The sequence below is a fragment of the Oncorhynchus clarkii genome, chromosome 9 (genome assembly GCF_045791955.1).
Source record: "Oncorhynchus clarkii lewisi isolate Uvic-CL-2024 chromosome 9, UVic_Ocla_1.0, whole genome shotgun sequence".
Classification (NCBI taxonomy): Eukaryota; Metazoa; Chordata; class Actinopteri; order Salmoniformes; family Salmonidae; genus Oncorhynchus; species Oncorhynchus clarkii.
In genome coordinates, this window is record NC_092155.1 from 61,665,309 (window position 1) to 61,681,705 (window position 16,397).

A 16,397-nucleotide genomic window follows, 5' to 3' on the forward strand; every position below is an offset into this window, starting at 1 on the left:
AATAATAATAAGAATTCCAAAACCCTCTGCCAATAACAGCTAGTTTTCCATTTCCCCCTGCCCACATTGACCACTCCGAGACAGTCCTAGTAAAATTATTGCTTGAGAAATTGCTCTTTGCTATTTTTGTTTCTTTTTGACCATTTTAATTGAAAACAATCACAGCAAGGTATTTAATTGTTACCCAGAAATGATTTGATATTGAGATAAAAACGGCTCAATTGGACCTTTAAGTTTGAGCTTATGTACACCTATAATCTTTTTATTCTCCGAGTTACTTATACCTTGAATTCTTACACATGTGAGCGAAGAGATACATAAATGGTCTATTTAATTCTGTGTATGTATGTGTGAAAGAGATGAATAAATGATGATCTACCACCTTTTTACCATCTCACAAATAAACACCATACAAATTAATAATATCAAAGTATAAATTGTTTAATTCAATAAAATATCAAGTACCATTTGTACATTTTCATCATATTAAGAGATTACTTCATTCATTGCCAATACTGTTACAAAGAGTTGCATCATACCTCTGCAGTGGGCTACAACTCTTCCCTTGACAACCATTGCTCCAGATAAGGACATTTATTTTTAAATAACAGAATATTTACCAATATTCAATATAAAATGCAAAACCCGTACAGAAATACTGCATACACAAAATTGTAAAGACAGAATGAAGGTGACATGTCAAGAATCATGAATAGTTGTACATTCGTTGCACCTTCTTTACCCAATCACATCTTGTAAACTGTTGGTGGCTTTTTCATGTATAGATACTGTACACAAACGTAACATCCTGGAATAACTTTTTCACATGTATGGCACCGCGATAAATGTTTGTTTTTTCAAGTCAGTGCCTGATCAAGTACCGGTTTCCAGTGAGAGGTGTGTTGGCATTCTGTGGCTAACACTGACCGGTGGCAGAGAGCAAGTTACGCAGAGTGGCAAGCTCTCTTGACAGCTGCTCCACACGTTTTTGTAAACGGTCATTCTCTGCGGCCAGTTCCAGCACTTTGTGTTGCGTCTCCATATTGCGTATTTTGGCTTTATCCCTGCTCTTTCTAACGGCAAGGTTGTTTCTCTCCCGCCTCTGCTTATATTCCTCACTGTCCTTTTCCAGTCGCTTCTTCCCCTTGCCACCAGATGACATTTTCCCGCCCTGCAAAGGCGACCTGCCTTTACCTGGCGTGGCAGGTGTGCCGGGTGGACTTGAGGAAGACGAGGACGCAGTGGAAATGTTACCAAGGCTGCCACTTGGAGTCGACTGGTAATGAAGATACCTCATGTCGTAGCCAGACGAACCGTTGTTGTCCATTCTTTGGTCCTCTTGAAGATCGTCTCTTTCACCGGTTTTAAAGTGGTTCCCAAGAAACTCGGGGCTGAACACGGTGTCCACACGGGTCTCCTGCAGTTCAGGATAGCCCAGGACGTATGGCTCCCTAGGGTTGGCGTGCGCACTTGTCTCCCGCTCGTTGAGAGAGATGTAGTTTCTGTAGTTTTGTTCTAATGATGAAAGTCTCTTTATCCTGCTTTCCTCGGCAAGGAAACTAGCGAATACGCCTCCCCCTCTCTGCTGTGTTTCGTTGTGTGTTACTAGTTGACAGTGCGCAGCAGCTGGATCCAAGTAGTCGCTGAAATCAATTGCTTTCTCGTGCTCGGCTATGCCAAGCTCCGTCATCGAGCCGTCAACGCGCTGCTTGCAAGTGCTGTTGTCGCTAATGGGACTGATAATGCTGTTTCTACTCTGGAAAGCAAAGCAATCCCCGTCGTAGAAGCCGGCCACTTCCATGGATCTTAACACCCGCCGAATTGCGGGAACATTGAAATCTGGGGCACCCCGAGGTATTGGCTACAAGCGTAATTCTGGCTGAAAACACTCAAGTAACTTGGCACACGACGACAAAATGTCACTGTGATAATATTCAGTTATTGAAGAAAAGAAACTTGAAGAATAGATGAGTAATGCAGCAGTGAGAGTCTAGGAACGGTTTATATATAGGCTAGTGTGAAACTGAATGGGCGGAGCAAGCGTGATAAATCCCCTAACTACCGGTAACCTGTTCCCACTTGATTTCGTAGACTGGTTAGTTGTTTAGCAGCAAAATTGATGTGTGCAGAACTATGAGGCTAAACACAGGGGGTTGGCTTAGACTGTTGACAACATGTAGACTATATTCGTCTCCAAATTTGCATTGAAAATATAAATACATTTGCACAATGAGCACTTGTTTCTCAAATACATAGTTACAGTTGTTGGTTAGCTAGCTAACGAATTTTAGCCATATTAGCATTGCCATGAACATAGCTGTGGGAAGTAGAAACGCTGAGGGTGCTGCAGCACCCCCCTTTGAAAAATCTGGATAAAAGATTTTCACAGAAGTAGTGCATATTAGTGGACCGATATAGCCATTTCCAGCACGGGCAAACTTTTTTTCCCTGAATTGTAATTTTAAGAGGTGGACCTTAGAAAGGCAGAAATTCACAACTAGTCTATTAGTATAAGCCTAAAGTAATAGTTTACGGAGCTTGGTTCAAAAACATGTATATTTGAGTATATGTATTTGAAATATTTATTTGCTGCGTATTTTAGTATTTTTCAAATAATGTGGAAATCTACTTATTTGAAGTATTTTCAAATAATTTCCTATAAAAAGCCTACTATTTGAAACTTTTCTAAATTTCTTAATTACCGCTAGGACCAAACAGACCTGGGTTTAAATGCATGTAGTATCTAAATATTTTTATTTGAAAATACACTAAGCATTTTCAAATACATGCCAATACTTTCCAAGTGCATTTTTGAAAGACATTCCAATATTCAACTACTTGTATTTTCCAATAAAAAATATCCAAATACTGAACGAAAATATAAACACAACATATAAAGTGTTGGTCCAATGTTTCATGGGCTGAAATAAAAGATCCCAGAAATAGTCCATACACACAAAAAGCTTATTTCTCTCAAATTTAGTACACAAATTTGTTTACATCCCTGTTAGAGAGCATTTATCCGTTGCCAGATAATCCATCCACCTGACAGGTGTGGCATATCAAGAAGCTGATTAAACAGCATGATCATTACACAAGTGCACCTTGTGCTGGGAACAATAAAAGGCCAATCTAAAATGTGCAGTTTTGCTACACAACACAATGCCACAGATGTCTCTAGTTTTGAAGGAGTGTGGCACCAGTACTGTTGCCATAGAATGTAATGTTAATTTCTCTACCATAAACCGCCTTCAATGTCATTTTAGAGAATTTGGCGGTACATCCAACCGGTCTCACAACCGCATACCCCATGTAACCACGCCTTCCCAGGACCTCCACATCTGGCTTCTTCACCTGCTGAATTGTCTGAGTAACAGGATCAGAGGAGGGATGTGAGGATCTATTATAGAAAGTTTGAATTACATTTAATTCCACAATGCTCTCCATGACAAGGAAGCTGCAGTACATTACCAATAAACAGTGCCTTGCGAAAGTATTCGGCCCCCTTGAACTTTGCGGCCTTTTGCCACATTTCAGGCTTCAAACATAAAGATATAAAACTGTATTTTTTTGTGAAGAATCAACAACAAGTGGGACACAATCATGAAGTGGAACGACATTTATTGGATATTTCAAACTTTTTTAACAAATCAAAAACTGAAAAATTGGGCGTGCAAAATTATTCAGCCCCTTTACTTTCAGTGCAGCAAACTCTCTCCAGAAGTTCGGTGAGGATCTCTGAATGATCCAATGTTGACCTAAATGACTAATGATGATAAATACAATCCACCTGTGTGTAATCAAGTCTCTGTATAAATGCACCTGCACTGTGATAGTCTCAGAGGTCCGTTAAAAGCGCAGAGAGCATCATGAAGAACAAGGAACACACCAGGCAGGTCCGAGATACTGTTGTGAAGAAGTTTAAAGCCGGATTTGGATACAAAAAGATTTCCCAAGCTTTAAACATCCCAAGGAGCACTGTGCAAGCGATAATATTGAAATGGAAGGAGTATCAGACCACTGCAAATCTACCAAGACCTGGCCGTCCCTCTAAACTTTCAGCTCATACAAGGAGAAGACTGATCAGAGATGCAGCCAAGAGGCCCATGATCACTCTGGATGAACTGCAGAGATCTACAGCTGAGATGGGAGACTCTGTCCATAGGACAACAATCAGTAGTATATTGCACAAATCTGGCCTTTATGGAAGAGTGGCAAGAAGAAAGCCATTTCTTAAAGATATCCATAAAAAGTGTTGTTTAAAGTTTGCCACAAGCCACCTGGGAGACACACCAAACATGTGGAAGAAGGTGCTCTGGTCAGATGAAACCAAAATTGAACTTTTTGGCAACAATGCAAAACGTTATGTTTGGCGTAAAAGCAACACAGCTGAACACACCATACCCACTGTCAATCATGGTGGTGGCAGCATCATGGTTTGGGCCTGCTTTTCTTCAGCAGGGACAGGGAAGATGGTTAAAATTGATGGGAAGATGGATGGAGCCAAATACAGGACCATTCTGGAAGAAAACCTGATGGAGTCTGCAAAAGACCTGAGACTGGGACGGAGATTTGTCTTCCAACAAGACAATGATCCAAAACATAAAGCAAAATCTACAATGGAATGGTTCAAAAATAAACATATCCAGGTGTTAGAATGGCCAAGTCAAAGTCCTACCTGAATCCAATCGAGAATCTGTGGAAAGAACTGAAAACTGCTGTTCACAAATGCTCTCCATCCAACCTCACTGAGCTCGAGCTGTTTTGCAAGGAGGAATGGGAAAAAAATGCAGTCTCTCTATGTGCAAAACTGATAGAGACATACCCCAAGCGACTTACAGCTGTAATCGCAGAAAAAGGTGGCGCTACAAAGTATTAACTTAAGGGGGCTGAATAATTTTGCACGCCCAATTTTTCAGTTTTTGATTTGTTAAAAAAGTTTGAAATATCTAATAAATGTCGTTCCACTTCATGATTGTGTCCCACTTGTTGTTGATTCTTCACAAAAAAATACAGTTATATATCTTTATGTTTGAAGCCTGAAATGTGGCAGAAGGTCGCAAAGTTCAAGGGGGCCGAATACTTTCGCAAGGCACTGTATTTTAAAAGAGAGACCCTGGCCAAAATAGCAGCACACAAAGTTGCAGACACATTTACAACATCAGACACAAAGCATTACAGTTTAAAAAAACATGTATTTACACATTAGGAAAGTGTGGTGCAACTAGGGGTCAAAACCTTGACAGCCCACCAGATCATAGTGTTTAACTTAGTTTTAAACTTATTTAAAGGGACAAGCTCCTGTAATGTGCATCTAATGTCTATGGCTGTCTGCATTTAAGCATAGGCCACATATGACCTTACTCACAGATAATGTTTTTGCCACTGTAGATTTCAAACTATTTGTAGAGATGATTGAATGATTTTATGAAATTCCACATTTAGGGCAGAGTGTAAATCCATTACCTGGCATATTGTAACCCACAGAGTCAAAGCTTTCCATTGAGAAGACTGGGAAAAGCAACAACACTTTGACTTGTTGGGTCAGATTCTGTAAAATGATAATTTGTCTATTGTGTTGTACATAGTTGCACACTGCCATCTATGGGTAGTGTAAACAACAATTCACTCATGACTAAACTTCCCTAGATCTCTGCCTACTAGGCTTTGTAAAGCTTACTTTCGGTCACTCACCCCAGTAGCTCCCCCCAAATGATCTATTGTAATAATGGTTTCATTTATGATCTCAAATAGGCCTAACACAGTTCGGTGAGAATTAAATTAAATTATGAAATTGTAAAAAGTGTACAACCATAGTGTTTTTACCTAACCAAAATCCTAATTTCAACATGTGACATGCCTTTATATTAAAGGCCTATCTCTCCTAATTGACTGTACTATTTGGCTACCATGACCTGGTACATAGAACATGGAACAACGGTCCTTAACAGTCAAACCCAATAGCTCTCACGGATGGGGTCAGGAAATTAGTTTGTTCACCTCACTACCTAATTGGTTATTCGCGTGATTATGGAACTATGTACAACTCAACAATTGGCTGCTTTAGATTGCAAGCGTAGTGTGATAGGGTTAGAAAAGCAATGTAGTTTTATAGCAGAATAAAAGGCCTGCATGATTTGCACCACGGAATAGTACGATTCTTACCAGAGCGGGCTGAGCTTGATCTCAAATTCATGAGCACCGCGGCGTACACCTTCGCCAGAAGCAAGCGGCTTGCAAAACGAGCGCGCCTTATTTTTTGTAATGGCGTGTTTCTTGTGCTGAGTAGTTTCCACATCTGTTGGTTTCCTGACTGTGGAAAGGGGTTGAACCAGGAGTGGAACATGGCGAAAATGGTCAACGACAACGGGTGTGGGAAAGATTTACGGAGCACAAATGGACCGGCACGGAGTACGGCGCGGTGGGGTCCACAACACGCAGGTGCTCGGGAACTTGCGAATTTGTATTCGCCAGGTGAGGTAACCGCTATCTCTATTGTCAACGCCACTCAGGAATGTCGTAACCGACTACATACATTTGAGAATGAATGTGTTGATATTAGCAAATTTAAGACTGAAAAAAAATTGGTTGAAAACAAATCACAGAAGCGTTACAAAATAGGTTTGGCAAATTGAGAAGTGAAATGAAAGGCAAGAGATTACTGCATATGTGATTGTTAAGGCCATTTAAAAAAAACTGTACATGAATGCTATGTCCATCCAGACAACTGGATATAGACAAAATATGAGCCAGCACTTAAGGTAAAGCAAAACTTAAGGCAAATTAGGGTAGGCAGTTCTTGACATGTGAAGGACAACATACCGGGCCCATGCCCAGTGAGAGATACATTTTATAGTCACATTGTTTTTGAGTATTTAGAGTTTCTCAGTCTTTGTAAAGTGGATGACAATTAAATGATTGACGGTCCCTTATGGTGACAATGGCTTCAGTGTTACACCTCAAGAAAGGAGATCAGAAATATAGAGTAAGATGAGGATTTGAGAAAGTACTGCAATGTAGTAGTGATTTCAAATAGCACTTCCCGCTCAGATTTTTAGTGGGTTAAGAAAACACTCCACCATTATATGTCCTCTCTGATGTTGTACTTATTCTGGGATAGTGTATGACCTAGAGGCTCACTCCCCTCAGTGAGCTTGTCCAGGAATGGGGTCATGAGGGGGCTTACTTGAGATGGGAGTATCTAGAGTTAACATTTGTTATGCCATTGGATGAGGTAATGGTTCTATGCTATGAAGTACCTGGAACGAGATTAGAACCTCGTCTTAGGGACCAAACTGAATGATAATTTATAGTGAATGTTATCTGGCTAAGGAATACTCCTTTCTCAATTATAAAGTCCCTTTGTGAAGTGTTCCTAAAATCTGTGGTTCGTCATGTAGGTTGAGATATTGGTTATAAAGGATATTTGTACTTTTCTGTTGTGACTTTCAATGGTTCATTAGAGATAGCTCATCATTGAAAGTCGAAGGCTATTGCAAAGCTCTTATTATTATTAAAAATGTAGTTTAAGTATAACTCTGACTGATGTGTGAAGTTTGTTTCTCCTCCTTGTTTCTCCTCATTTGGTAAATATAGAAATAAGCCACCACACCCTGCACATTGACTCTGTACCCTTACCCCCTTGTTATACTTATTTTATTGTGATTTATATTTTAGTTTATTTTGTAAATATTTTCTTAACTCTTTCTTGAACTGCATTGTTGGTTTAGGGCTTGTAAGTAAGCATTTCATTGTAAGGTCAAATTTAAAATTGGATTTGATTTCTAATACTGACGAATTATCCAATGGATTGTGGTCATTTTCTGAAAAGATGAAAAAGTGGAGGTGCAAAAATGCAAGTTTTCACCCTGTATTTACATTTTCTGCATGACTCAGATGGCCAAGTGGACACAAGACTGTTTGGGTCCTCTCAGTCCCAAAGAGGAATAACTTTGCAGCTGTTTCTGATTTAATAAACGATGCCATCCTGGTGGGTGGTAACATTCAAATAAAACCCAGCCCTGAAAATAATTTGTATGCCGTATCATAGGAAAAGACGCTGCATTCTTACGGATTTGCACAAAGTGGGCATTTCGGATTTGTCACTTGAAGCCCAAATATATCATACTTTGACTAAAATTAAGACTTGACTTAAATCGTTGTGCAACATCATGGGTAAGCTCTAGCCATCGTCTTTCAGCTCAAAGGGGGACTGGTGTGGGCGTTTTAAGTCTTTCAGATCATGTTGCTATTGACCAATACCAAACTTGCTTTATTTTATTTTTTTCCATGATAAATTTATGTGGTATATGCAAGATTGAATTTGTCATGCCATTGCAGATTTGAAGTTACAGGGTCTAACTGATGGGTTGTAATATGATACAGTACATTAAGACGTGTTAGTTTGTACTAAGCGATCACCTAATGTAGATGTACAGTGAGCACTCAAGTATTGGGACAGTGACAATTTAGTTGTTTTGACTCTGTACTCTAACACTTTGGATTTGAAATGATACTATGACAGATTAAAGTGCAGACTGTCTATTTGGCTTTAATTTGAGAGTTTCTTCATCTATATCGAGTGAACCGTTTAGAAATTACAGCACTTTTTGTACATAGTCCCCCCAAATTCACTTGTGTATTGAATTAGTCCAAAGTTGAGTATTTTGTCCCATATTACTAGCATACAATGATTACATCAAGCTTGTGATTCTACAAACTTTTGGATGCATTTGCTGTTCGTTTTGGTTGTGTTATATATAATATTGTGCCCAATAGGAATATATTGTGTCCTTTTTTTGTTCCTAAACTCTTCTACATTAATGTGGATGCTACCATGATTACGGAAAGTCTTGAATGAATCGTGAATAATGATGAGTGAGAAAGTTACAGATGCACAAATATCATACCACCAAGACATGCTAACCTCTCACCATTAAAATAACAGGGGAGGTTAGCATTTTTTTTTGGGGGGGGGGTGTGTATGATATTTGTGTGTCTAACTTTCTCACGCATCATTATTCACAATTCATTCAGGATCATCTGTAAACATGGTAGCATCCACATTAATTTAGAATGTTTAGGAACATATTTACAATAAAAGTGACTCCAAAAATAAAATATTATTTACAATGAATTTCTATTGGCCACAAAATTATCTGTACCTTAACCTCAGTCATTGTATCATGTGCTGGAGTACAGAGCCAAAACATGCCACTGTCTCAATACTTTTGTTGCTCACTGTAAATGTGTGATTTAGTAGTTATTTTAATGACCTAATTGCTTTAATACAATGCTTTTTCATGAATGGATTTAGCTAAAGGTCTTGTTGAAAGTGTACAATTGGGATTTGTCTAAATGTTAAAAGAGAAGATGTTGCCTAATGCCCTTTTTTTTGTCAAGAATGAGATCAATCATGTTATGAATGGTTGTTGATTTGTTCAGGTGTTTCTGACATGTTTGTCTGAATGAAATTTGTAGTGCTCCTTGGACCTTTTAAAAAGCTGGCCTTATCTTCTCTGCTTAGCTAAGTTGATGTAAATTTAGTTTAATCGGTACAAAATGGTTGGCTTACTTATGGCTTACAATTTAGATTATATTTATAAAGAAACTAAATAAAAAAACAAGGTAGTACTTAGTTGTGTTCATTTTGCTATTAGAAGCATATCTAACAAAGACCATCCATGAGAACGCAGGGGTGTCAAACTAATTTTGCCCCGGGGAGTGCATTCCTTCAACGAGGTCCGGCAGGCCGCACTAAATTGGTTATATTTCCTCAGTCAAAATGTGGTCTTTTTGGGGGGAATTTAGGGCTCCCTGACTGTCTAGCTTTCATTAGTGAGCTGGACACAGTCAATAAACTGAAGGTCCATTATCATTTGTACACAGTTTCAATTTGTTTTTGTCATTTTAAGTGTATTATGCTATTATATTTCTTAGAAATATAGCTATGCCATTGTCAAAATAACTACCATGATAAATCTATGAATTAAACTTTTCACAAAGTCTCTAGGTAAATCAAAAATATCTCACCCCCCCATTGAGTGTTGGGAACAAGTTGCCCCTAACCACTCGTCCGGGGTTAGATATGTTTAATCGCCCTTTTGGTTAGGATTTGGGGTGGGTAAATCTGATCTGTGGATCCATTTATACTAGGTATGTGGATCAATTTACCTCGAGCAAGCGCGTTCCCATCTCTCCGCTCCCATGCTGCAACCAACCATGCTTACGTGCGCGCTCCCGCTACTAAGCGACAAGATGGCGGTCGCCGCCGGATCAGGTAAACGGTTTAGCTAAATAAATGACTAGCTACCACATTACTAATTTCGTGTAACATTCAAATAAACGTTTGCTGATAGTGTATATACGTTCCAAGATACTTTCCAGAAATGCTCAAGTAGTGCTTATTTTACTAAAATATGGCTTTGCATAGCTGCTAGCTAGCGGCTAACTCTAGCTACCGAAGTTAGCTCTCACCTGCTATCTGACAAGGCTTTTGGTCTCGCAAGTTCTAGTGTATTGAACATGACATGGCAAATTCCGTTGGAAAACTTCTCCTTGCATAGTTACCCATATATTTAATGCTAAATTTAACTCCGTTGACATGGCAAAAGAGCTCGTCAACCTGTGTCGACTGATCAAATGCCGCGTCATTCATCAAGCGTTGTTTTTAGCCTGTTAGCTAGCTTCTACGTCCAGAACATCACTGGCAAGACAATTACCAGCTAGCTAACGTTAGTTCATTGTTAGCTAGTCGCAGGAACAGCTCCAACTGGCTGGTTTGTGTGTTGCATGTTGTCAGCACACGTTATAGCAGCTACCTAACGAGTTGTTAGCTGGTTTGCTAGCGTAGTCAACTAGTCAGATAACGACTCGATTTGTTACTGGAGTGATTTCGTGATCTAACTTCAGCTAAATTGTCAGTCACATTGATTTGACTTGTATTAGTTAGCTAACTACCCAGTGTACGTGGGAAAGATGACACTATCGACTTTCTAATGCGCTCAATTATTTAGCTAACGTTAGCTCACTCATCTGAATTTAGGCCAGACCCGTTTGGGCCTACTATGAACTGAAATGGCAAACGTTAACTAGCGAGAATTGGCTAACTAGCTACCCACACATTTATGCGGATTACGTTTACCGTCCACATTACGTCAATCCACACCTCCAATTTGTTCTCTAATACAGGCCAGTAACGTTCGTTTGAATTAGCTAGCTACAGTAGTTATACACTTAATAATAATTGAAAAACTCCTCAAAATAGTCAGGGGCTTTATTGTAATTACATTGGGCAGTGATAGTGGGGTAATTGATGCAGAGTGGTCTCTATAAATACAGACAAATGATGTGTTACACAGCTGTAATAAGCCTAATTATACAGTAACAATCCGTTTTATTGCTGAACTCAAAACAAGCAGTAATGTTGTAAAGGTAAAATGGCAGGTAAATGCCACACACATACCCAATCAGACTACCAGATAATCTAGACTGGGAATATAGCAGATTATTCCCAGAAGCTCAGTGTGAATGGGTCGACTCACTAAATCTGCCCTGGGTTATTGCTGATCTTGTCTCATGCAAAACTCTCACCACCTAGCTACCTTCTGTAGGCCTATCTACAGGTTTATGGACAGATGTTGGGTGCAGTTCAGATGTTTATGAATAACAGCTGTTTTCTGGAGCTGCTTGAAGGAACTGACTGGTAGGAAGTGGAATCTGGCTTTATAGCAGTCTCTTATTGGCTACTGCTAGCCTGTTGGTCAATGGAACAGGTACAGGTGTGATTGGCAGATGATGTGACCAATGGCTGGTTAGTGGCACTTTCAAACTGTTTTGGCACAGACAGGTGGTCTGACCCGCTCGACTGGTTTTACTGTCAAAGCTAGCCCATCCTTCATATTGCATGGCTTGCAAGCAGCAAAAACCAGTCAAACCCTGGCAAGTGCGGCTATAATAGATGCTCTGTTTCCACCACTAAATTGTATTCAAAGGGCACTATAGAAGAATCAAAGTTTGCCATGGTGTGTAACTTCTGACATGTGTACAAAACATTAGGAACATCTTCCTAATATTGAGTTGCAACCCCTTTTGCCCCCAGAACAGCCTCAATTTGTCAGAGCATGGACTACAATGTTTCAAAAGCGTTCCAGAGGGATGCTGGCCCATGTTGATTCCAATGCTTCCCACAGTTGTGTCAAGTTGGTTGGATGTCTGTTGTGGGAAACTGTTGTGTGAAAAAACCAGCAGCATTGTAGTTCTTGGAACACTCAAACCTGGCACCTACTGCAATACCCCATTCAAAAGCACTTAAATATTTTGTCTTGCCCATTCACACTCTGAATGGCATACATACACAATCCATGTCTCAAGGCTTAAAAATCCTTTAACCTGTCTCCTCCCCTTCATCAACACTGATTTTTAAGTGGATTTAATAAGTGACATGATTCCTTATTGATATCTTTCACCTGGATTCACCTGGTCAGTCTATGCCATGGAAAGAGCCAAACATGGTTTTGTACACTGTGTATATTGAAACCCAATGGGATGTACTGTTTGCTTTGTCTTGTGTGGTATTTCAATAATTTCTGTTTTGTGCTTGTTTGTATCACACACCGATAGGCGTTAAGGTTCCTCGTAACTTCCGGCTGCTTGAAGAGCTGGAAGAAGGCCAGAAAGGTGTGGGGGATGGGACAGTGAGCTGGGGCTTGGAAGATGATGAGGACATGACCTTAACAAGATGGAGAGGGATGATCATTGGCCCTCCTAGGGTGAGTTGGCTACACTGATTCACAGGAATCCACCAAGTTTGGCTCACTGGCCTTGTCCAGAAACAACCCCTTAGGTCCTACCCCGCTAGGCAACTGTGGAGGTCTGAGAGGATTGGACAGGTGTAATCAATATGTCAAAAATTCTGCCTACCCCAGGGGTGTCAAACATACGGCGCTCAGGTTTTATAAAACAAAGAATGCATTATTTTTTGTCAATAAATGTACATTTGCGGGGGACAATCTTAATCGATATTGAAATAGCTAAAAAAATCAAAACTATTCTGTCCAGCTTGCTAACAGTTGGACTGTTGGGGAGCATTTAAAATTCCAAATGCGTGGAAATAAAATTAATTTATATATGCGGCCTGGGTTTGACAACCCTGAGCTAGCCTAGCAAAGGGGCAAGGTGGAGCTATTAACGTAATGCTAAACCCATTCTTACTGATGTCTTTGTCATTTTTCAGACAATCTATGAAAATAGGATGTACAGTCTGAAGGTTGAATGTGGGCCCAGATATCCAGAGGCACCACCATTTGTCAGATTTGTAACTAAGATAAACTTGAATGGTGTGCACAACTCCAATGGTGTGGTATGTAAATCTGTTTGTCCTTCAAAATGTTTCCATTGTATAAGTTAATACTGACTGTCTCATTTGTGTTGTAGATATTTTTTTTATGTATGTTTAAGGATTTGATTGTTTATTGAAGTGAATGACTGATTCAAATGCTCCTGGCTCCTAATAATAAGATATGGATTTCAGTGCAGGGCTAATGCCTACTATGTTTAGGTTACATTACAGACAAATGTCACATGCAATAAGAGGCAATACTTTGCTTGAACATACTAAATGTAGTTATGCATGATCATATAGGATGTACGTTCTGCTGGATAGGCTATTCCACAAGTTGCATTTATGTAGACTTTTTATATTTACATTTTATATCCATACAAAAATGAACTATTTTTACCAGATTATGTAGAGAATCATTTTTGGGATATGTTTGTTCACAACTAACCAGTACTTCAGCCAACCATGATATTACTACAAAATATATAGAGATTTGAGTCATGTTTTGTGAGTGTGCGTGATTGAGGTGTAATGGAATGTTTCTCTCCTTCCATTGTTCCCTGTCCTGCAGGTTGACACACGAGCAGTGTCTGCACTGGCCAAGTGGCAGAACTCCTACAGCATCCGTGTGGTCCTGCAGGAGCTCAGGCGGCTCATGATGTGCAAGGAGAACATGAAGCTCCCCCAGCCACCAGAGGGCCAGATCTACACCAACTGAGCCCATGCTACTACTCTCCTTCTCCTTTTCCCTCTTTTGTTTGTGTTCATCCTTTCATCCCATCTACCACCTCCCTTCTTATTTTAATTAATTTGCCAGCCAACACTCAAGCGCACACACACAGGGACGTACGTGTGGCCGAACACACGAATGCAGACACCCACAAACATGCAATCACTTCTACATGCGCCATTCTCAGGCCCTGGCCCCTCCCCTTTCCATCACTGGAGCTCTGGTTGGACTAGAGAAGACTAGGTAGGCAGAGTCATCGGTCCAGCCCTGATCATTCGAATACTGTACATCTTACTAATCTTTTTTTTATTATTATTTGTTATAAATGCAGATTGTACAATAACATAAATAATCTTATTGAGTGTACATGTTGTGTGCTGCCTTTTTGTAATAGAGAGGACCCTCCAGCGATTATGCAAGTATTTGTGGATTTTGTTCAGTGCAAGATATAAATTAGATAAGAAAAACGTATCAGGTTCTAAACATAAAGTTCAACCAGTCAATTTACCTCCCCATTGATTTAGAGAGCTTGACCCAAGAAATATGTTAAAATATTGCTTGGGTGTTTTTTGGGGGGGGCTTTATGCATGTGTAACTTGTATAGCAATTTATTTACGGCTCCACTGGAAATGCATGTGACTGCAGCAGCTTATAGCAAGATCCCTGAAGTAGTATGCCCTTCAGCTGTCACTTTAGTCAACACACACCTGGCCATGACAGAGACAACCACTGATATTTAGCGTCCTATATAATTATTTATATATTTTTTTAAGATACCGGAAATGTTTAGTTCATAAGTGTCATTGGGTGTAAAACATAATACAATAATAACATATGTCATCTGAAAGGATTCACACGCCAGAACCTGCAACCATTTAAGCTAACAACCCTTGAATGGAGAACTTGAATTGGCTACCTCTTTTGGTCCTTAGTTGGAGAGTAGAATTGACCAATAGTCATGTCTTTTTATGTTTTTTTTTCTTCCCCCTTTCCTATCATAATTATTGCATCATGCATTCACACTTATGTATAGTGTCTATATTCCAATGGTTCTCACCCCCTGCAGGCATTACCCATGTTTGTTTCAGAATGCAATGTCATCGAGTTTGCCATTCATACACTGTCAGTATGGGTTATGGAACTACATTGATTGTACTTTTACACTATCTTGGTCTGTACAGGATCTTTTGTATAGTGTTTGTCTGTTCCCCTTTAGTGATCTTACCAAACATGCAGTAAATATCATAGGGTGACCAGTCTTCTGACTATTTGTTTATCACAAGCCAGGTTTCCATCAAATTGGCGACAGATTTTCATGCTAATATTCTACAATCCACGAAGACAATGTTCACAGCAAAGGGACTTGTTGCTGATAAAAGTCAGTGGGTGATGATGTAGTGCACACAAAATGTACTTTTTCGCTTAAGTTTTCATGTACCGAATAAAAATCTAAAGTTCCATGTGTTTCCATCGCATTTTCAACCCTACCCATAGTTTTCTCACAAATTGTTGCGTTAAAAAGCAAATGTGCCTACTCGTCTTGGCATTTGCGCTCTTGTCAACAGCTGGCAGATACTGTGCGGGTAGTCTAGACTGCATAATGAGATTAGTATGGATAAGAGCTAAAAAATATTTGTGTTAAACGTCAGTCAAGCATCGATCATCATATAATCGCGTGACTCAATGTAGTTTGATATGATAGTTACTATATCAATATGAGGTTGCAGCCAGCATTTACATAAAGGCGTTTCCACCGCCATTTCTCACGTAATACAGTTCATTGATACAAAAAGATCCCAGCTTTTCAAACGAACAAATTATGTCTGCATTTATCGAATTGCACCGAAACTTCCTGTTTCCATAGATGTGATTTTTAAAAAAAAATACCGTATGACTACTCGAAAACAAGACTGGATGGATACGTGGTTAGTAATACAGGTAGGTAGTTTATTGATCTTATCAGGTACAATATTACAATTATTATGCTCTTCATGAAGTAACATCAGAGAATAGTATCCATCAAAAGGGGGCAATCCTATAATTAAAGTTCAGCATTTATAAAGTTATTGAGACCCTCGTGGACATAATACAATGGGCTTAAATATTAATTAAAGGGACAGTAGACACACAACACCAGGGATGATTGTTTGCTTTTATTTAGCTAGGCAAGTCCGTTATAAACATTCTTATTTACAATGACGGCATACACTGACAACCCAGACGACGCTGGGCCAATTGTGCACCGCCCTACTGGAATCCCAAGCACAGCTGCTTGTGATCAAATTAAATTGTATTTGTCACATGCACCGAATACAACAGGTGTAGTAG

At 39.5% G+C, this 16,397-nt stretch overlaps 2 protein-coding genes across 3 annotated transcripts; one reads left to right on the forward strand and one right to left on the reverse strand.

The window, feature by feature from the left end:
* Nucleotides 1-420: 420 nt before the first annotated feature.
* On the reverse strand, nt 421-1,975 carry LOC139416697 (CCAAT/enhancer-binding protein beta-like). Its single transcript, XM_071165676.1, has one exon. It carries the CDS (start codon nt 1,799-1,801, stop codon nt 917-919), a length of 885 nt encoding a protein of 294 aa, XP_071021777.1. The 5' UTR covers nt 1,802-1,975; the 3' UTR covers nt 421-916.
* Nucleotides 1,976-6,243: 4,268 nt separating this feature from the next.
* LOC139416698 (ubiquitin-conjugating enzyme E2 variant 1-like) lies at nt 6,244-15,527 on the forward strand. 2 transcript variants are annotated; one of them, XM_071165677.1, is made up of 4 exons: nt 6,244-6,474; nt 12,622-12,770; nt 13,235-13,360; nt 13,911-15,527. In XM_071165677.1, the coding sequence occupies exons 1-4, from the start codon at nt 6,345-6,347 to the stop codon at nt 14,055-14,057; spliced, it is 552 nt and encodes a 183-aa protein (XP_071021778.1). In that variant the 5' UTR covers nt 6,244-6,344; the 3' UTR covers nt 14,058-15,527. The 2 variants fall into 2 exon arrangements, with proteins under 2 accessions (XP_071021778.1, XP_071021779.1); XM_071165678.1 differs by lacking the exon at nt 6,244-6,474 and adding an exon at nt 10,205-10,279.
* Nucleotides 15,528-16,397: the final 870 nt, after the last annotated feature.